Genomic DNA, 22,467 nt, shown 5'->3' on the forward strand with positions numbered 1-22,467 from the left:
TTAAATGACTGTTGTTGTTGTTAATACAATTGTATTTTATTATTTACTAAAATATTAATTATTAATATATTCTCACAAATTCAAATGATAAGACCAGTGGTAAAAAAAAATAAAAATAATTTTTTTTTATTAATCTACAGCATAACCCTTCTGGGCAGAAAAGATAATTACATGACAGGTCGGTTAGCAAAAAAAAAAAAGGAAGCACAAGCTTGGTTGAACTGGAATGGATTGAAGTCAGTTTTCAAAGGGCTTGATGGGACACATTTCTCCATAGATTAGGTTTCCTCATTATGACAAGTTGAGACAACAGCAGCAAGAGCACAGGTCCGTTCCAGCTTCAGTACAAATCAGTCACTGAGCTTTATTTCCTGTAGGTTCATCCAAACACACATTGCTGATATTACAGTTGTACCTTGGACCGTTATGAGTTATGGCTCCGGTCATAGATTATGCCTCTTTCTCCTAATAACTTACTTATCAACGGCACAAACGTCAAGCTGTGAGGAAGAGGAGGTGTTCCTGCTGTCAGATAAACCCCGTGATGTTCAGTTAGTGTGTGAAGACCCGCAGTCCATTAGTATACGCATCCACAACCAATAACAGAAGCCTTCGATTTACCCAAATAAAGTACTACGCCTTAAAAGTGCTGAGGAATTAGCCGTCGGAAGGAAGCAGAAGGAAGAAGAGTTTAGAGACAATCCTTGGCCCTGACTGTCTGAAAGAGTCGATCGAGCTGAAGCGTGATCAAATCAATCTCATTAAACCTGAAAAAAACAACAACAACAAGTCACTCAAATGTAAAAAGTACCTAAAGGGTTTAATTACAACAATCAAAACGAGGTATGCTAAATATGACTATGTTCAATGGAAGAAATAGAAAATGATCTATATCTTGATCAGGACTGGCCCTCTCTCAGGCGATCAGCTCACTTTGTGTTTGTCTTGGAGTGTCACTTGTGGTCCTGGTCTTGTCCTCTTTCAAACACACTTTTCTTACTGGAGATGTTCACAAGTCTCAGATCCTGAGCACAAACACGTTTCAAAGTTATGAGAGAATAACGAAAGGCAATGTTCCATTTTTTTACTTCATTCAGGTCTAGTTTGGTGAGAATCTTCCTCATTGCAAAGCTGAAACACCAATGTGACACAGCAAGCCATCGGTGCCACATACAAAAAAAAATAAAATAAATATATATATATGGTCATGAATGCAAAAAAAAAGCAATATATATATATATATATATATATATATATATATATATTTTTTTTTGCATTCATGACCACTCTCTCTTTTTCAAAGAATTTTTATATATAATATTTATATATATTTAGTTCCGTCTAAATGATTAATTGCATCCAAAATCTGTTTTTGTTCACATAATATACACACGTAAACATATACATATATTATATAATATATAAATGCACATACATATTTACATTTATATATTTATGTTCTTCTATTTGTTATTATATATAAATATATTTAATATATAAACACAACTTATCTTTCTTAAATATATACATGTGTTTGCATTTGTATGTGTATGTAGAGATTAAATTGATACTTCCTTTTTGAGTTAATAATTTAAAATATTTTAATGCTGTCAAAAATATAACTTCCTTCAATTTAATTCATAATATAAGTAGTTATTTTTGTTGTAAAGTGTTTGAGAAATTTAGTTGACAACAATACTAGACGAAACACTGCTGAAGACGAGAATGTCATTTAGTTCCCTACAGGATTGTTTGTTTAAAAAATCTATTTTGGGGAACGGAAAAGGTTATGTGAGGACATGTGGAGGCCAAGCGTCATAAAATAAATCAGACCTGTCATTTCACTGGTGCAAACAATTACTCCAGACTCATCACATACAGGACACGTATTTGTGTGATGACTAACAAGGTCAAGTGAGGTCAAACGGGCTCAGTGCAAAGTCAAACACCGCCACCCAGCCAAAGCCTGGAGAAAAACAGTGGAAGCCTCGAGACGCGTCCCGCCGCTTTCTCCCGTCTCCCGGATAAAATGAAAAAAAAAAGCTGAGAGCAAGCACTGTATGCCTACATAATCCAGCACCTACCAAAGGACTATGAGAGGACGAAGATGCTGACGAGGATGATGACGACGACACGTTTAATGTTTTCTTCTGAACCCAGCGATTAATTCGATCAGAGATTCCCGCAGAAAAGCTGCGAAATTCCTGAAACGGAGTCAATGTTCCTAAGAAATGAGCTGAAAGCAAGTGAAGAAGTAACCCACTCGTCCAGACACCGACCTGTTTGGAGAAGACATGGCTGCGGTCGGATCCCTCCTGCTCTTTCTCAAACAGCTCCCTCTTCCTGGACACCTCGTCCGCTAAACACACGCTCTGGTGCACCACGGCCGATTTGGATATCTCCCATTTCTAAAAGTCGGAAAGAGCATTTTAGCATTTTATTTTTATTTCATAAAAAGGCCTGGAAACTTTTCGGACAGCTGCTCAGTGAAACCTGATAAACATTTTATTCTAAATTCGATTATTTTTATTCATCGCAACCGTATTAGCATATTTCGGAACTAATGCAATCTATGGAAGTTTGGAAAGTCAGATTTTCTGGAAATTAAATGAAATAAAATGTTTAAAGTGGCATGCAGGGAACTTTCCATGTTAGATTCATTTTCTGCAGGTTTTATGTAGGATTTTTAAAAACCATGTGAAGAAAAAAAAAAGAATTAACCGCATGTAAAATGTCAATATGTCTAAAAGTATTGAGAAAGATTTAAAATGCAGCATCCAGTAGATCTCAGGGGACGAACGTGCAGAAAAGTGCTGTATGTTGACTTGTTTTGTACATTTCCAAACATTATTAAATCAAGATACGTGTCCTGGAGACTCGAAATGACGTAAGTGGAAACAGAAAAAGTTACTCGTTTGCATATATTTGTGTAGATATTCGGCAGATCTTTGTTTAATCATCAGAAAACGAAACCTCTCAATTTGCATAAGAAGTAAATGCACGTTGATTAAATGTTTATATATGAGTGGAAAAAAATGTGCATGTAACATTAATAGATCTTAATATTTCTCTTTCATGCATTTAAAAAAAAAAAAAAAAAAAGATTCCGACCTGTGAGGCTTGAGCCAGTCGCTCCATTTTCTCCTGAATGGAGCGAGATGATAACCTCTGGCGGGAGCTTGAGAAACGGCACAGACGGCAGTTAATTCAGCGTGTGTGACTGCTGCTCAAACACTCACTAACACAGTGAACTAACACTCACTTTCTCTGAAACGGGCTCTGCTGCTCCTCCTGTGGGGCAGAACATCAACAATCAGCTAGAGACGGGAACAGAGCGCTCCGGGCCGTTTATTATCATAGTATATTTGTCTTTTGATAGCTTCACCTTATTAGATTCAAAAGTCTTGGCTGCAATCCGCACACTTGCACTGTGGATGAGACGGGATGTTAACAGAGGATAAAAAACAGACTGTTTAGCTCCTCACTGTAGAAAACAAGATCATGAGTCTGATGTCGGGTTCAGGGTACCATGCTCTAATAAGCTTGTGCATGTTAGTTAACTCAATAATCTGACGATGAGCAATATTTCAGCATCTTTTGATATCTTCTGTAGGTGATGTAGGTCATTTCTACATATATTAATGCATTTTAATAAACTCTGCACATTGGTTAATACTCATCTGCTTACAATAAACGATAACATATTTGACTAACATTACTAATTCATCTGGAAGTATTCAGAAAATAATTATCGTTTCTTTTATTTCTTTTTGTTACTGTACATAACACGTAAAACTAAAAAATATTTATTGAAGATGTAATGTACCTGTTTTAGTCAGAAAAACACAGTCCACTCTTCAGTGGGAACCATTGTGGAGACAGATCAAAGTCATTTCCAATTAACCTGAACTAAACTTTATAGTGCTTTTTATACTCGCTTAAGTAGGACTTAAGTACATTTTTATTTGTCATTTCATAATTACTTTTAGAAAATATAATGGCAAATATACGTATGGTAAAATAAAATGAGAATTTAATTACTTAGAAAATTACTTTACAAGTCAATTTTTATATTAAACGTATATGTTATGTATTTAAAGACATAAAAAATTGCACATTTGTAATGATGAACTTCCAGCTTAAAAGATTTACTATATATATATATACACACACACACATACATACACACTAGTTAAAATTATAATCAATATGTGCTTTATTATGCAACACATCAAATAAGTGTACATTTTTAACGCAAGACAAAAAATAAATGAATGTATTTAATGTAAATATTTAAATTTGACGTTATTACAAAGTTAACTTTTTAAAAGTACACTTAAGTGGCCTTGTTGCATTAATATTAAATCATCTGTAAGTGTAGATAATAACATAAATATATGCTGTTAAGATTTGAAGTAACAAGGTAGTACTTTGTGAAAAAACTATCAAAAGTGTGTGTGTGCTGATCAGTACCTTCTCTGCAGCGGCATGTTTTCTTCCTCCTTCCTCTTCATCATCTGAAATGGATAATGACACTGAGGCACAAAGCGGCACTGTCTGCGTGTATTGAGTTAGTCAAATATTTAACAAATAAGTCCTGGCAGAACATGACATAAATAATGAAAGCTCTCTGCGACGTAGCGCTTGAAGGTTATTGGCCCGAGCAAATCTGACAGTATAGTGGCTTGCTGTACTGTCCACACGAAATGCAAATGTTGACGATGTGTTATACAGCATATTGACTCTCAGACTTAATTAGCTGGGATGTATTTATGTAGTCAAATGAGAGCTTTACCCTGAAGGACACCGTTCTGGAGCTCTGCCGCGTGAACGCAGGTTTCTCGGCTGCTCCGAAATTGCTCGGTGACCCGTTTTCATGCCTCTGCGCACACATGCAAATAAGAGGAAGAACTGTTAGAGAACGCATGATGAATTATGCAAGTTTAATCAGTCAATAAATGATGAAGCCGACCCTGGAGTTAATTCAGCTGCAGATAACAGAAGTCTGTGAACACACTGGGATTCAGTGCATTGCTTACCATTTCACTGTAATTGGGAGTCAATTCTGGGTGCAAATACTTTCAATCTTTCCTCTTTTTTCAGTGCACGCTGTAATAATGAACTACTATTATTTCGGTCTCTTCAAATTTCGTGTTTAATTCAATGCGTTACCTCCCGTTCGTTTGAATACAAAAAAGTCAATTATACGCCATTGTAATCAGTTGTGAAATATACTAAGTTTCCTTGTAAAGATGTTTTTGCACCAACATTTTTTTTAAGTGCACATGGTCTCATTTATCCCCTTAATAATTCATGCTTTCTCTGAAAATGTGTGTTTTGTTTGGCCGCAATAAAAACATGCATGCCATAGCGTGGTCGTTCCTCTAGAGGGAGCTGTAATATCGTTCTACTTTGGTACATGGCTAATATTTTTCTATTCTTTGAAGTACTAAATAAATGCATCGGCTATATATGCTATAGCCGCATAAATATTGTAGTATTGTGGTATGACTGCCGTTGTACCACGGTATCAACGTAGCACTTGGTATAATTTACTTTACATAGAAAGACAGCAGTGCTTTTAGTGTCTCACCGCTGCGTCTCCGTTCGGTGTGGGGCTCATAGAGACGGAGTGGGCGGGGCTGACTGGTGACCCCGCCCCCGGGGCGTGAGGGGGCGGAGACCTGGGGCTCAGAGGAGAAACCAGTCTGCTGGTTGTTGAGGGTGATGTGGGACTCTTATCAAAGGAGATGGAGAGAGAGCTGATCAAAGAGAACAACAGCAGGATATAATTTGAGAGACTGCGCTTTCATTATCACAGCGAGCAGCTGCAAACAGATCAATGTCTCCATGAGAGAAATAAAAAACAGAAGGAAATAACGGGTAAATACCTCACAAACTTTCTGGATGCTTTCGAGGGGGGTTGAGAGTTTGTTGATGTTGAATCTTGGTTCGTGCCTCCATTTTCATGCTACAGAAAGACAAAAAAAGCGGCTCTTGAGTGTAATGTGACGGTAGAAATGTTAACCGTTACGTTGTTATACACACTAGTGTAGATCTGCCAGTGTGCAGGATTGCTCTGGGATGGAAATGTGTCAAGATGAAGGCCTTGTTGTTTCTGCCCCACTATTGGAAACTCACCGGTTATGTGATTCATCAGTTACTCGGCTGTTATATAATAGGTTGTTTTTGCACTGTTCCCATCGATATATATCATATTGTTCATTCAATATAGTCTTTTGGTTTGCGTCCATCAGGTACCAAATAAAAAGAGAAAATAATTTTCAAAAATCTACCAATCTCATTATTTCTCGGATTATGTAAAAACGGATATTATCAAAAAAGGTTAGTTAAAACATGCAAAACTTTTACAATGGATTACAAGGAAACGCAAATAATATTCAAGGCGGCGTTTTTTAATCAAAAACACAGTAAAAATGCTAACACTGTAAAATATAAATAATAATTAAAAATAATAAATTATTTCAAATATAGACCTTAGTCAACATTGTACTTGTTATATGTTATTATGTATTATATTATAATTACATTACTATATTATGTCTTTACTCTCACTTTGGATCAACCCTTGCTGTATGATTTTAGTGAAGCCGCCAAGCTCTCATTTAAACATGAACATGGCTAGACCCCGAAGGTATTTTCCAGACGATTTCACGTTTCATTTTAAATCCAGGCGCTTGCGACGTTAGGAACCGCTGCCTGGCATCCAGTAAATGGCAGATGCAGCTGCTGGCAGCGCTGAGTTATTTATCTGCTGGTGTTTGTGAGACGCAAACTACCAATTCATACCGCCATTTCAATAAAAGGACGATTTTAATACCTTTTACTTTTGTTCCTTCAGCAGTCTTCAGCGCTGCGGTGTATTTAGTTACGGGTTGCGCCGGCCGAGAGCTCGCGTTGTTTTCAAAGCCCTCACAGAAGTGACGGCACACTTCAGAAGTGGGTCAAATGACTTAATGTTCTCTCGTGTCGTGGCCCTGTAGGTGCGTGCGTGTAAGAAACACCGGGCCTCCCGCGGCTCCTTCTCTTAATCCTGTAGATGATTAATTACACGCTCTACGGGTGGTAACGAGAGACAGCTTCACAGCAAGCGGACGACCTCTGACCCCTAGCCGCGTGATGAAACCTGGCAGATTTACACCGAGCAGGCCTGGCCACAGAGATAACCCACAGGAGAGCATCTTATAACTAAACCCCTGAAATCCAACAAGTCATTTAAACTCGTCCACGGGCGACAAAAACATACCTTGGATACACCGTCCTGCTATATATATATATAGCACCTAATGGCTAATGCTACAATGTCATTTGCGACTTTCATTTTCCACCGCTGTGAAAACTGATGCGTAACCCCATCAAAAAAAAAAACGAGATCCCAGTTCAGGTTACAGCCTTTGCAAAGAATATGCCATGCCAAAACATACAAAGGTTTAAAGTGGCTTATTTAAAGAAGTTACTCATAATTGCTTTTAATGGCAAAGTATTTGTTCTGCCAAGCGCACCAAGCCCAGCCGTGACTGGTGTCTGGTGTCTGTTAACATGCTGATATGCTAATAAACATCAAAATAAAACGTTAATGCAGGGTGTGGGTGACATAGTTTAAATTATATTCTGCACTTACGCTCTGTATGCTCAAAAAGAAACGCATTCAGAAATCTCAAAGGGACTTTTAATCTCCCTTAAAATAAAAATGTGATCAAATCGTGTTTTAGGAGAGTTTTTTTCAATGAAGTGCACTTAGTAAGATTTTACCAGAAAATATTTTTTTATCATATATGAGTTTTTATGGAACTCTTGTATTATTGCAACTCAGTTCATGCCATGATGCCATGCCTTAGATGCAGTATTGCAATAAAAATACTACTTCTCAAGATGATAATGTAATAATACATTTTAATCAAAAATGGTCTTATTTTAGCTCTCCTCATTTTTTTTTCTTCATTTAAAACCTGATTAAATCATATCCGGACCTGGAAAAGTAATGTCAATCAATAAAATCCTAAAAATCCATGTGGAATCTTATCATCAATACACGTTCTTTCTACTTATGCTTAGATCTTAAATATCTTATCAGGTACGGTAAAAGGTGTGAGTTCAAATAAAAGGAAAACGGCAGTATATTGGTTAAATAGAGCGAGATCTTGAACTTGTGTAATTCTGTTACTTAGTTTACAGAAAGCAGTGCATTGGAGTCTCTTCCAAATAATTTGATTTGTTGATTCAAGTGTGTTTTTATCAAGTCTTCCAGGAACAGGGTTGGGAAAAAAGTTGTGGATACGAGGGGAAATTAAAGTCAAAACTTCATCGTTTAGTTCAGGGGTTCTGGAGGGCTGTTCTGTGTCTAATCAAGCTAGGTGTACTTGAACTCAGGCGAGGACACTTGCCCCCTGGGATCAAGTCTGATGACCCCTGGTTTAGTCGGTCACCGCTATCGTCTGATGGCAGGATAACGGTCTGTTGTCTTCCTGAAGCTCATCTTAAAATGCTGTTATCACAATGCTATAACTTAAAATCAAATTATTTAATCTTTGATGACAGTGGGTAATAAATATGGAAAGAAAGAAATCATATTTATCTTTATATGCCCTAATATTGAGGCAGTTTATTTCTCTGTGGTATCGAAAATGTTAACGAATATGGATGTTTTTTAAGGTATTGTATCAAAGTTAGAGGCTCCCGTCTCGTAACACTTTAAACAGTCAAGTCGTCAGCTCTGTAGTTTTAGGACCACCTCTGCATCCTCTAAAGGCATCACATCAGTAGCGTTGCTGTACGTTGAGAGCACATCTTCCTACCTTCTGGCGTGTCTCCGAGTCTCTGGAGCTGGCGGGAGGCTCTGCTGACAGGAAGCTCTCCACGCAGCTCTGGATGTTCTTGAAGCGTTCCCCGTCCTGCTGTTCTCCCAGCAGCTCCACGTGGGGCTCCGCATCCGGACCGGCCTCTTTACCTCCGTCGTCTTCCTCCTTATTCTTCCTCAGGGTTTCAACGTGCCTCATCCTCCTCCGTTCATCACGGACTCGCAGCATCTCCACAAAGTCCATCTGCAGCTGCTCCGCACCGCCACCGGAGTCTCCAGCATCGGCTGACCCGCTGACACGGGAAACATTTCAGTATGTGTTCAGCATGCCGTTTGAAGATTCATGCATTCTTAAATACTTCAACGCCGTTTCTTTTTATTCTTTCAACTCCTCTATTTCGGCAAAACTTTACAATTAGATTAATGTTACTTAATGTATTAACTAACATGAACAAACAGTGAACAATACATTTATGACAGTATTGACTTATCTTCGTTAATCTCAATCAATAATAAAAAAATCATTAATTGTAAGGCCACTTTAATTTACAGTGCACCCACGTTGAAAAAACGTTCATAAAATATTAGTAAATGTTCAGATTAATTATTATTCATTCTTAGTTCATATTAACTATAGCACTTAACTAATATTAACTAACAAACTAAAGTGTTACATTTATTTCTAAATATTTAATATAACATATAACTTGTAATAATTATAAGATTTCAAGTACACTATAAGTTCACATTCAAAACAAATACAGCACACTTTTTTCCACAAAGAAACTCTTTTTTCTTTAGGCAGTGTCCACATGCGGTGTTATGAAACCAAGTTATGACATTACATGTAGATCATATTCAGATTCTCTTTTATGATGCCATAAACCTTTATCTGAAGCTCTCTGAAGCGCTCATCCTTAGGCTCTGTAAGGTCAATTGCTTTACGCAAATATTTAACACAAAATTTGCATTCAATTTGATATATATGTGTACACACACATATATATATATATATATAAATATATATAAAGCCAATTGCAGCAATTTGAAGTACATCATTAATGTCTGAATTTGGGTTTCCTCTGTAATTTTGTGCTTTTTTTGTTCTCGCACCTACTGGTTTGTAGTTCGGCCTCTTGAGAGGGACTTTCATCCGTGTCTGCTGTAGACTCCCTGGTCTTCCTCCTCTTCTCTCTCTCCACCTCTTCCTCATCCTCCACAGTCCACTGCCGAGTCAGCCTGAGGATCAAACACACATGAACGTATACGTTCCACTCTGATGCCGGTCGACAGACAGAAAGGTAGATCGCATCCCCAAAATACTTTAAACTTTTGGCTACGACCATGTTTGATTTCCGCGAAACGTTAAAAAGCACTGAATTCAAACTTCACACTGGACCGATTTAAAACGTCATTCCCATGGAGGGATGTTTTGAGCCACTCGCTACTGAAACCTATCCTGTCAGTCTTTTCGAAAGTATGAGAAGATGCATTACGATCAAAGGTCTCGATGATATATCCCAGAGGTGGACTATTGTATTTCAGTTTGAAAACAGTGTTTCATTGTGCAGCAACTGGTTTTTCAAGCTCTGTTTTGGTTAAAAAACACTCACTGCCTTGAGTCTGATAGCGTGACGTTACTTTCCATATGAGTGAATTACACTAGCTGTCAAAATAATCACAACTCCTACTGCATGTCCAGCCCAGACTCATACTTTCAGTTTTTATTTCAGTCATAAAGTTGTCATCAAAAAATGCGCACGATTATAAATTACAGCAATACATTGAAAGCGTTGCCCTGGGTGCTGTATTTCTGAAACTCATTTCTGCCTCCTTGTTTACATGTAAGTTGAGCCTTGATTTATTTTAATTTTTACATTTTTTTTAGAGAACAAAAATAAAAAAGCAGAAACCCTAAAAGCACAGTTTATTTCCAGTTCTGGTATTTTTAAGTTAACATGTCCGCAGCACAAGCATCTAACGACAGTATAAGCCCTGCAGCCTGTCAGAAAACGCAAAACCATTAACCAAACCAAAATAAACGCTAAATGTAGGTTTATATCTACTTACGTTGACAAAGCCGACCAGTTTTTCCGGCTAATAGACATGGTTTTGGTGTAGCTGTGGTGAAGTCTGTTGGAGAGAGGTCTGTGGAGGTGTGTAACGTGTCTCGCGCTTCCCCGTGTCTGCGTGCCACCTTTACCCCGCACCTTCGCGAGAGCCGCGTCACGTGACCTCCCGCCGCGCGCGCGTCCTACCTGTTCACTATTAAGCGCGCGGCTCGCCTCAAAACTCACGAAATCAAAATGGGAGAAGTTGGTGGATTGGGGATGCTGAACATGCAACTACAGCTGCATTAAGAAAGACGCTTTAAAAACATTGTATTGTTTCACTTGAATGAAACGCCTAAAAGCTAGACGCGATAAAATAAATGGCAGTTATATAACTGTATATTGCAGGGTATTAAATACATACATTTTTACAGATACCATCCCATATAATTATCAGTGTAAGCGTTTTTTACTTTGTTTATATGACATCATAAGAATCAGTAAAATAACTGGCCAAAAATATATATTGTAACTAAAATATATAGCGTTTTTCTATCATATTCTGTTTTATATTAGTTGGCTTGCATATTTTAGGATATTTTAAAAAGCATAAAATTATATTTTAAATAACACATGTACATCGGTATAAACACTGTTTAGTTAAAAGCTGAATATTCCATTAAAACTGTTATATTGTAATATTTTGTCATGCCGAATTATAAACCTGTCAGCAAAATAGATACTTTATTTCTATATTCTACTTTAATAGATAAAGTGTAATCGATCTACTTCAATCAATTATATCATTTACAGACATCGATGTCTTCATTGTTTGCAATAGGAACATTTTTTAACGCTGTGTCAGTCTAGTTTTGTCACATTATTTCTTGTTTTCAAAACAAAGCTACATTTCGAAACATTTTCGAGTTTCGTAAGACCAAAAAAAAATTCTGCTCACTAGAATACAACGAAACGAAGTCAAGCATATACGGGACATCACATTATGTCATTATTTGCTCTGAAGTTCACAATTCATTGAAGCTCAAAGGCTGGAGGTGTTTGCTTTATTCCCTGTGCCACACCTATAAGAGACGGCAAGACCTGCTGCACTTTGACCAGAGCAATATGAAAGACACGGCAGAATATCCAGTAGGGTTTGGTCTTAAAGGAAACAATGGGCGACTCCACTGGAATGACAAATCTGGTGGCACGTTTCCGCTATATTGTTTTGTTTACAACTGCCTCTATTTTCACCCGTGCGAGGTAAAAACAGTCCAAGTGAGGAATGTCACAATCGACTTCGACTGTTAAACGTTAAGCACAACAATCATAAGTGGCCTGAACACCCCACCCAACGCCAACACAGGGAAGACCGAGATATCCATTATTCAAATAAGGGTTGGAGTCCACTGTCTTTTAAAAGACGGCCTCCGTGGTTAACGCTTCGCTTCCCGAACGAGCTCCTTATCATCCTATTCAATGGCAATTGAACCATTTGCATCAAATTTGCTTAAACAAAGAAACACGGTACATCTGTTTGAATTCTTTAGCCGCTTTACTGTATTACAGCATGCACAAAGACGTTATCACGCTATTCCGGCTCTGTTATTATACACCTTTTCGCAAGCGCGTGCATACCGAATTGGCTTTTTGTGCTTTTTATGTTACACTTTCAGCACAGGGAGTCCGAAATATGCACTTTCGTAAACAACAATTCGCAGAAAACCACGCCAAACGGAGCATGGGAACCCTTCGGAAAGATTAAACATATGTAATTGTACATCAACGAAGATTTCTCTTTGTTTATTCTCATAATACACTGGTACGCCCTTCCACTGACTAATAACCAATAACTGAATATTGACACAATAAAAGATAAACTAGGCTAGTAATTATTTACTTTTTGGCCACAGGAAAGTTGCGTAACGATTTGCGCCAAAGCTGAGCAGCTGCAGTGAATTACAATTACAATCGTATCAAAGACACCTGAAATAACAGTGTATGTGGTATTTAATGGTATATTTTGTAGGTAACTCTAAACCTAATCCTGTTTTGTTGTCAAACAATGCATTGCATAACTTGAGCGTTAACTTTATTAGACAAGGTTTCACTGGGTGGGGCCTTTTGCTGCATCAAACATCTTCTTTCTTCCCTCCATACCAGACATGGCCTCCACGTTCTTCCTCCAGTCGCTGTCCTCAACTGGCCTCTTCTGCAAAAGAGACAGAAGTGTCTTTAATACTAACTAGCTGCGAATAAACATGATTATATGATCGGCAAATCCCGTTGAATATCGCTATACTGAATTTGAGTTTAGCCTTTCGGGCTAAATGTAGGGCGGGGACTTGGTTCTTTGGATCGTTGCTGATTGGATGTTGAGATATGGGCGTGGCACTCAATTGAACGCAAGTTTTGATTTATTGAGACTTAGACTGAGTCTAACTGGATCAATGAATCGGTTTGTTGATTCGGTGCAAAACGTGTTCATTGAAAAGAAAAGCTCATTTACAAATCGGACATCTCTATGATGTGTTGGAGTGGGTTTGAAATTGTGTTCTTTTATGAAATGTAGCGGATTAAAAGGTTCAATATTATGCTCCGGAATATATACAAGTAATATTCAAATCAAAGGACAGATTCTTGAAAAAAAACGTTCAAATGCTGGGTATGTGACGGATGCAGTTCAAAGAGATTGAACTGAAAGTAGTGTAGAGCATTGGTTTAATCTTCTGGTTTCACTACACTATTTTTCTTCTGTTGTGTTTCGTTTCATCTCTGATCAAATAAATACAATTAGAAAAGGCTATTTCCATTGAATTCAGCTACACGTCCACACAAAAGCTTTTCTGTTGTCCACTCTCGTGTCTGTCATACAACATCCAACCTGTATTATATTAAAGACAAACACTGAAAAGAATGAACGTCGCCACCGTTTGGTCTTTAAAACGGCCTTTTACTCCTCCGCTTCGTATCCCATGAGCCTCTGCCTTTCAGACAGCTGCTGCTGCTGATGTCATCCTTCGCTCTGAGCTCTGTTAAGCTCTGAATAGTCAGGGTACATTGTTTCTTTTCATTGCCTATTGCTTGATCCACAAATTGTCCAAGCGCCAATCCAAATAGAAGGTTAGAAATGTTAGTAATGTTTTCACTGGCATAACCTTGAGGGATTAACAGATTTCTCCCATTATCTTACACTGATGTTTCTGCTTGTGTAGTTTTGCTTCTAAGTTTTCGTTTGTATCTACATAGCCCTCAGACATGGCTTGGATAGCGTATAAGTGTTCACATGACGTCATACCTTCTCAGTATCCTCTTTCTTCACCGATTTTAGGTTGGCTCGTAGGTCCATGGAGACTTTGTGCTTTGAGCCTAGGAGAGATCGGAGGATGGCGTCTGCTGACACCCTCACCCTCCTCAGGGTGGGCCGCTTGAACTTCCCCCTCAGGTCCAGAACCTTAATGTTCAAATCTTTGACCTAGAGGATGATCAGTCGTTTATTTAATTACTTATGCAACATATATGAGCATAAAGACACATTAAGGCTCTGCTCCAAAAGCTAGTGAGCTCACTACATAGATAGCATTGTCCTGCTACCTTGGCATCATGGCATATGTGAAAAGTTAATCAGCATCATACCGTCCAGGTTCAAAGGCAGCATTGCATCCCTGCTTCTGAATAGGCCAACTTACCTCTATAACGTGTAGGCGAAAAACAATTTTTAATGCAATTTTATGAGCATTTTGGGATATCACATTAAAAAAATGCTGAATGGAAATAGCAAGATACACATAGATTCTAAGCAAAAACATATTACATGCTTTATCCAATAATAAAATATGCATACATTACGATGGAAACACATCTGCAAAATAAATTATTATATATGAAAGATAGCCCTCAGTGTCTTCCCCTACTGCAATAAATTACATTTGTCTTACTGATATTTGGCGGCAGTATCATAAAGTGACTTTTTAACTGTAGTATATCTGGATTAAATACTGCACACATGCATGCTAGCACTGTAGTACTAAATATGCCATTTCGGACACAGCTCGTGTATTTGTTTTGGGAGAAGGCAGTCCCATAATGCACTGCAATGAACAAATCCATCCGCTCCATTCATTCAAAATTCTTTTAAATGTAAATGTATTTTGTAGTATTATTTGAGTTTAGCTTTGTTTTACAAGATATTTAGAGTGTCGTGTTGTTAGCTTAGCAACATGCTAACGTTAAACTGTATTGGAGTCGAGTGTGCCGCTTAAATCTTGAAAAGTTGCGTATCAATAGTCCCCAAGTTAGGTCATAAAGCCCGCTTTGGGACGTGAGGCAAATTAAATGATTAATTTTTTTTTACCAAGGTAGTTTCCGTTATTTCAGGAAGTTCTTATCATGCTGATGTATGTTTTTTCTAAAAAGTTTGCTTTAAACTAGTTATTTCATGTACTAAAAACGGGTGTGGTGTCATGATTGTGAGCTTGCGATTGGTTCTTGCGGGAGTTTGGGTGGGACTTTGATTCCCCGGCTCCACCTCACGATCTCTACTGCGCAGACTCGGGCTCCAAATGGCGTTCGTTTCACACTGGGAATGTTTCGGCTTCACTTTCTGTAGTGGGAGGAAGTGGACTCGCATCGTCCATCTTTTTTACAGACTATGATTGGAATCAGTTGGGAGTTTATTCCCACGAATTGGCCCTGTTTGTGCGACACACAGTTAAAGTCTGTTCCTAATTAAGTTACATTTGAGTTCAAATGTTCCCTTAAAAGGCAGCTGCCTATATAGGGAGTCGACAGCGAGACAGCTAACATAGTATTGGAACAAAAGGTGGAAAATTTCTTCCACCTTTTCACGAAATCACAGTTACTCCGAACCGCACACTAATATTAGAATATTACTAATATTAGAGCAGATGAAGATAGCAAGTTGTGGCATTGTCCAGCTGGTTATTAAACTATGGCTTATGTGGATTTTCATACCTCACGCTTATTCAGTAAGACTTTGGCTTCAATATCATAGCGCTCCTCATCCACCACATCAATCTTAGCATGGAGCTCTTGACAGAGTTCCTGAAAGAGACAGAAATGTTAATCAGGAATCCTTTTTGATGTATTATATTTCACAGAGCGCCGACTAAACCGCAACCAAAAGCTCTTTTGTTATAAGAAACCAAATATCATATGCCAATTTTCCCAGTTATCATTTCACTCAAACACACCTCTTATAATAATGCCCATGGTTGACTTTTTACATCGCAGTTAATCAAATTAAGATAGACAGGCACCGGATAAGACATTTGCATGGACCTATGAAAGCTAATACGCAAATAAATAGGCAGGGTGGTGAAAGCAGCAGTGATTGTGCCACACTTCATGTGAAGGACACTTACCTGAAGCTCAGCGAAGGACATGCCCTGCGTCTGCAGAGGAGGAACTTTCTCAATCAGATACCTCTGCTTCTCCTCCTCTTTATCTAGCACCTCCTGATCCAGCTCCTCCTTGGCTCTGGCCACCATCAGACTCTGAAAACACGTAACTGTGCGTCAACGGGACCGTTCCGACACTTTGCTTTCGGCCCAACGTCGAGTGGGCATGGAGAGCTGCCGAAGGACACACTTACAGTGTTGTCAAAATACAATACTTTGCAGTTGAATGAGCTTATAATGAGTTTGTTATTGTCCGTTTAGTATCTCTATGCAACAGAAGGCATTATTTGAACTGATAAAAAGCAGCTGCAAGCATTTACTACCAAATTATATGTAATAGCCTAATTAATTTGATGAATGTTTCCTCAAATACCAGTCTGAAGTCAATTCAATGTTCTTTTAAGGGACTATTCTTTGTCTTTTTTTTTATTTTGATACATTTTCTACTGTGTAGTTTCCAGACCTCCTTCCATTAAATCTGGTCATACAACGAATTCCAAAACAGTCTTGCACACTTGCTTTTAAGACGCCAAGTGTAGATACCGGGACAGGCCCAACATTGGTTTAGACCCATTTCTGCCATCTAGTGCTGCGTTGTTGAATAAAAAAATACTAGTGTATGTACTTCTGAATTAGTGTTTTGAACAAGCCTGTGTTAAAATTAGAACATCATCAGAACGCAAACATATATTAATTTCTATGAGCTGTAAACCAACCTTTAGCATGAGCTTTCTTGAGGCCGAGATCTTGGACTTCCTCTGATGACATTTGTACAGTTAGTACAGATGATCAAATAATCAAAGATTTAGTTTTTAGAGGAAATGATGCATATCTTACCTCTTGCCTGAAGAGACGACATATAATGTAGGTTAGTATATACCCATAAAGTATTATTGATATTGTTGTTGGCCTTGGAGAGCCACACTTACCCTTGCTCAGGCATCTTGGCGACTAAAAGAGAGCAAAATATTTGTATTTGACACATGAAATCAAATTTAAGTCAGGACTCCCACAGAATTCCCACTGAATGAATTTATGAATGCATCACAGCCACATCCTGTCCTCCTCTGGATATCACGAGCTACTTTCTCAGCTGGGTTAAAACTAAGAGCAAGAATTTGGATCCGTCCGGTTCCACAAATAGAACGTTATCAAAAGAGCTAAAGCGTTCGATTAAAGCTGAGTTTTAGAGGAAAACAAAGAATAAATTAATTAATGCTTGAGGTGGCAAGAAAATGGTCAATTACTCACAAATATCATCATAAAGGTATAAAAAGGACAGTAATGTAATATTTAATATAGTGTGGTATATTTTAATAATATATAATACAGTTCAAACTGATTGAGGGTAAATGATTATATTATATGTAGTGCTATATTTATAGATATATGTACACACTGTATACACATATTATATACAAACAAAAAATATGTTGGATGTGATTAATCGCAATTAATAGTTCAACAGCACTAACTATATTATTATATTATTATATTTTTGTGCTGTTTAGTGCTATATTTATGATTTTGATATACACATATATTATATACAGCACCAACTATAATATATTATATTATATTCTTAAGCATTTCATCTGCAGAAATGACTCAATAAGCACTAGTTCTCCTATCGATGTGTCACATCAGCTTGATTATTAAAACTATTTATGTTTAATTATATTTCTCTAATGCATCATAATATCATATATATTTGCCTGACCGTTATGAAAGGCTTTCAGGATGAAGAACACTGACATATCTAAGTCTAGAATATAGAATAATGTAGAATAAAATATGTACTAAATGTAAAGTTAAAAACTAAGAGAGCACCTAAAGGTTTACCGTGAAATAAGCCGTGTTTAAATGTGTTTTGTGTGATCAGTAGAAGCACCTTACCTTCCAGTGTTTGTGTTGTCCTCAAACTGATAATTGATATCAGAACAGAGATGAGCTCCCTTATTTAACCCAGAGCGTCTCTGTATCTCTAATCTGTCAGTGGAGGATATTATTAGAGCACAAATCTTTCAGTCTCTCTCTCTCTCTCTCTCTCTCTCTCTCCTTGTCTGTCCGTGTCTCACACATGAGCTTCATCTGTGGCTCCGCCGCGGCTCTTTGCTATCTGTCTGTCTGTCTGCTGTGTGTCAGTGGGCCATCGCCGCTCCGCTTTATCTGCTCAGAGCCCGTCCGGCTGCCACGCTGTCAAAGGTCAATATACGGTGGCTCCAAAAAGTATTTGGACACTTAAGCCGTTCTTAATGACGGCATGTCGTTGTGTTGGCTATAAAACACGAAAGCAAATGTTGTTAAAGCTTTTCTCGGGATTAACGCCACTTTTCTAAAGGATTTCCCTGGCAGAGATTTTTCCGCGGCTGTCCTGTTAGGTTAAGCGCAGGTGTGGATCATTAGGTTAACTATCGAGGAACATCTGGCAACCAGAAAAATGTCAGGGTTAAAGGAACGGTTGCTAATAAACGCTTACATCTAAAGTTGACTTAAGAAAGAATGTTTTCCTGTGTGTGTGTGTGTGTGTGTGTGTGTGTGTGTGTGTGTGTGTGTGTGTGTGTGTGTCTGTGTGTGTGTGTGTGAGTGTGTGTGTGTGTGTGTGTGTGTGTGTGTGTGTGTGTGTGAGTGAGTGTGTGTGTGTGTGTGTGTGTGTGTGTGTGTGTGTGTGAGTGTGTGTGTGTGTGTGTGTGTGTGTGTGTGTGTGTGTGTGTGTGTGTGTGTGTGTGTGTGTGTGTCTGTGTGTGTGTGTGTGTGTGAGTGAGTGTGTGTGTGGGTGTCTGTGTGTGTGTGTGTGTGTGTGTGAATATCTCACTTCATTTGTCGGTTACTCTCAATATGTATTTCTGGCACAGTACAGTAAAGATCCAGTATTCACAGCACGGGTGAATGAAAATGAATTAGATATCATCATATTTCCCCAGTTGATTGAATGCATTAATATCACAAGTGTTCAGAGATATGTTTTATTATGCAAATGCTGCGTTATCTAATTTAATGTAATTTCAATGCAGAAATTTCAATAGAACACAAATCTGAAAATCGGATAAAGCGAGATTCTACTAAAGTCTTTTTACAGGTGGGTTGATTTTAGAAATCTGTTTTATCAGTTTATATTATTATTTTTTTTTAGTCAGGCAGTTGATATATGTACATTCTCTGTAAAGTAATGTCTCTGCAAAACCTTTAGAATATAGATTTCCTAAATCCCCAAACTAACTTGTGCAGGAAGAATCGATGTTTCCGCCGGTCACGCCTCGTCTCATGACCTGTAACGCTAGACCTGACCTTAGATGACCAAACAAGCGTGTTTCCATCACATAGGGTCGATGTTATTAAAAATATACTTAGACTAAATCAGCCTGACGTCATAAAACAGCAGCCACAGCCTGCCAGAGATTCAGTCCTCCTGCGTGCTAGAGAAGCTGGATCTATCTGGAGCATGTTCAGATGCTTCTCTGTAAGCGCTGCTCAAAAAAAAAAAAATAAAAATTATATAAAAAAAAAAAAATAAATAAAAAAAATATAAATATATATATATATATATATATATATATATATATATATATATATATATATATATATATATATATATATATTATTATTTATATATATAATATATATACATGATTTTTGAGTGAGTCTGCCCTCTGCTGGAGATCTACTTGCTCTATCATCCAATCAGCTGTGACTTTCTGAAATGCATTATGTAACTCAAGGACTCCCAAACTCTTTGCCAGAGGAACTATTTTTGATCTGAAATATTTCTCTGAAGTACCCCAGAGATTATAAACTAATATCTGAATCATTTAACAACCCCTTTTCCCATTCAGAGTGGTCACACAACATCCAACTGCACAAATAAAATATTCCGCTTTTTTTATTGTTTTTATTTAAAATGTATTTAAATATTAGCGATTTAAAAAATGAGCTTTTCATCAACTCGGAAGCCCCCGGCACCCAGAATATTTTAGAAAACCCTGACAAAATATTATCTTACTAAATATAATGAATAATGTACAGTTAAATATGTACCTATTACAAAGTTCACGGTCGTAGCAAAGTTTTAACAGACCGCTAGGTGCTTTAGTTTCCCGAAGGATTCTCGTCATTGACAAGAGATCATTCAGGAAAGTATCTGTTTTCTGTTTATTACGCACAAGAGCAGCAGATTAAAGAGGCTCGCACTCATCTGCTGTTTTAACACGGTTTACACACACTCCTCACACGCCTCTGTCACTGACGCACACGGCCTTCTGGAATGTGTCTCGAGAGAAACAGAGAAGAACCAACAAGCAGCACCTTAACCTCACGCTTTCGGCTTCTTTTATACCTCTTAAAGAGACGCTCCATCCAGAAGTACAAGTTCTGCCATCATTTACTCACCTCGACTTGTACGAAACCCCCCAAAAACCTTCTTTCTTCTATGAAACGCAAAAGATGATACTTTGAAGACTTTCAGCTGGTAAAAACCGAACGGTTAAGGCACAAGAGCTTTTCAGAAGGTGCAACTTTGTACAAAATTATCTCTAAAGGGTGCTTTTCCAGCCTAGACGTTTTGTTCTGAAAACGATACGATAACTTTAGCTCGTCTATAACATCCTTTTTAGATATTTTGGCTGGAATCGAGACCATTTTTGCAGTGTACATATTAATGATGCTACCTTTTGAAAAGGCAGCAACACCTTTTTCCGCCAAAAAACGCGACCCATTGGTTCCTGCAGTGTTTTATTATCAGAGCTCAGCTGCTGAACACACTTCACATCTCCCTCATGACTCGTGAGTGTGTGTATGACACCGTTAAAAACCGTAGCACACACACACACACACACACACACACACACACACCTTTGGGGAAAAGATTGCGCGACGCGTCCAGGTGCAGACCGAAGCGTTACGTAACTTTCAGAGACGTTCGACAGGAGCCGAGGCGACCCTATTCACGATCGGCTCCATTATGACATAATATATTTAGAGTCAATAAATAACTACGCATTCTACCTCTGAAGGACCCGCGACGGAGTGAATTAAAGCTTGGCAACCTCTACAGGACAATTATACAGCTAATTGCAGTTCAAAGCTATATATACACGCGCACGCTGAAAGAGGAGTTTATAGTGAAGCTGCTGCGTGTGGCGAGGTCCAGCGGGCTGTGAGGAAGCTGCCTGACTGCTGAGTCATCTCAAGACCGGGGCTTTTTTTAACAGAGCCTCCTCAGAAGCGCCGGCTCTGGGGTTTTCCACGCACACAGTCTGCCTGTTATCGGCAGGCCGCGGGCAGGGCCCAGGGCACACTCGGCTGGGGGTGTCACTAGAAGGTCGCTTTGCTTCATTTGGGACAGATTGTACGGTTATCATCACAGAGTCGTATGAATAGACGTACAGTCTGCGTTCGCTGATGTTTTCAGTTCTAGTCAGCCTGAGCTTTTGACGGATACGTTAACGTGTGTGAGGAGTGAATTGTTAGATTTTTTTGGGGATATTAATGGAGGCGTTCAAATGCCTTTAGCCTCGTTAATTATACTTATTTTACTAAATGTATTTATTTATTTACTTTTTTACAAAGTTGCTTACATAAATTTGATATTACCCAGACCGAAATGATTGTCCAAAAAAAAATTAAATAAATAATAAAAATATATATATATATATATATATAGCAGTAATTTTGTCATTATTATTTGTAATAATTGGTTATATATATATATATATATATATATATATATATATATATATATATATATATATATATATAATATTTATATATAATAAAAGTTCCAGGTGTGTTTTTAATATATTTTTTCCTTTTTTAAATATTTTTTTAGAATATGCCGACTCAATATTTAAAAAAACAAATTCGATGATTAGCATTTATTATGAGCGTCAACTCTTCAAATGTCTTCACTGTTTCTTAACTGGATGTTCGCTGGATATAAGTATCACTTGTAAAAAGCATAAAAATATAAACCGCATAATTCAAATAAAATCTATAATTGTAATTTTCAGTGCAAATATGCACACACGTAAAAACCCGTATCTGTCCGCCATTCTCCAAACCTCTATATTTGCTGATAAGTATCTGTTGCTGTGTTTAATATGAGACGCGGTTTGTTTACCTTCAACCATATATCTTTTGAACCGTTACGTGTCTCATATCATGAGAATGTAACGACTGGGAC

At 37.8% G+C, this 22,467-nt stretch overlaps 2 protein-coding genes across 4 annotated transcripts; both read right to left on the bottom strand.

The window, feature by feature from the left end:
* Window positions 1-111: 111 nt before the first annotated feature.
* Window positions 112-11,038, bottom strand: lad1 (ladinin). Of its 3 annotated transcripts, XR_006247897.1 has the most exons (15): window positions 10,889-11,038; window positions 9,932-10,057; window positions 8,817-9,111; window positions 5,892-5,971; window positions 5,594-5,762; window positions 4,796-4,882; window positions 4,474-4,517; window positions 3,386-3,428; window positions 3,263-3,291; window positions 3,112-3,178; window positions 2,280-2,408; window positions 2,085-2,204; window positions 934-1,025; window positions 478-767; window positions 112-371 (listed from the first exon to the last, which is right to left on the bottom strand). XR_006247897.1 is itself a non-coding variant. In XM_043225532.1 (14 exons), exons 1-13 carry the CDS (start codon window positions 10,924-10,926, stop codon window positions 954-956), a joined length of 1,299 nt encoding a protein of 432 aa, XP_043081467.1. In that variant the 5' UTR covers window positions 10,927-11,038; the 3' UTR covers window positions 112-767; window positions 934-953. The 3 variants fall into 3 exon arrangements, 2 of the variants coding, with proteins under 2 accessions (XP_043081467.1, XP_043081468.1); XM_043225532.1 differs by having other exon boundaries at window positions 112-767; XM_043225533.1 differs by lacking the exon at window positions 2,085-2,204 and having other exon boundaries at window positions 112-767.
* Window positions 11,039-12,407: 1,369 nt separating this feature from the next.
* On the bottom strand, window positions 12,408-18,637 carry tnni1a (troponin I type 1a (skeletal, slow)). Its single transcript, XM_043225417.1, has 8 exons — window positions 18,186-18,637; window positions 17,219-17,240; window positions 17,127-17,133; window positions 17,006-17,047; window positions 16,254-16,385; window positions 15,844-15,933; window positions 14,168-14,344; window positions 12,408-13,081 (listed from the first exon to the last, which is right to left on the bottom strand). The coding sequence occupies exons 2-8, from the start codon at window positions 17,230-17,232 to the stop codon at window positions 12,977-12,979; spliced, it is 567 nt and encodes a 188-aa protein (XP_043081352.1). The 5' UTR covers window positions 17,233-17,240; window positions 18,186-18,637; the 3' UTR covers window positions 12,408-12,976.
* Window positions 18,638-22,467: the final 3,830 nt, after the last annotated feature.

This window comes from Puntigrus tetrazona, chromosome 23, assembly GCF_018831695.1.
Source record: "Puntigrus tetrazona isolate hp1 chromosome 23, ASM1883169v1, whole genome shotgun sequence".
NCBI lineage: Eukaryota > Metazoa > Chordata > Actinopteri > Cypriniformes > Cyprinidae > Puntigrus > Puntigrus tetrazona.

Excerpts from the sequence above, each read along its gene's own strand:
- lad1 (XM_043225532.1), bottom strand. The coding sequence starts at position 10,926 with ATGTCTATTAGCCGGAAAAACTGGTCGGCTTTGTCAAC. Across the intron at positions 2,409-3,111 it reads GACTGGCTCAAGCCTCACAG|AAATGGGAGATATCCAAATC; the intron begins GTCGGAATCTTT and ends TCCGACTTTTAG. Across the intron at positions 2,205-2,279 it reads GCCATGTCTTCTCCAAACAG|GAATTTCGCAGCTTTTCTGC; the intron begins GTCGGTGTCTGG and ends ACTCCGTTTCAG.
- tnni1a (XM_043225417.1), bottom strand. Across the intron at positions 16,386-17,005 it reads CAAGAAAGCTCATGCTAAAG|AGTCTGATGGTGGCCAGAGC; the intron begins GTTGGTTTACAG and ends ACGTGTTTTCAG. Across the intron at positions 14,345-15,843 it reads TCTTACTGAATAAGCGTGAG|GTCAAAGATTTGAACATTAA; the intron begins GTATGAAAATCC and ends ATCATCCTCTAG.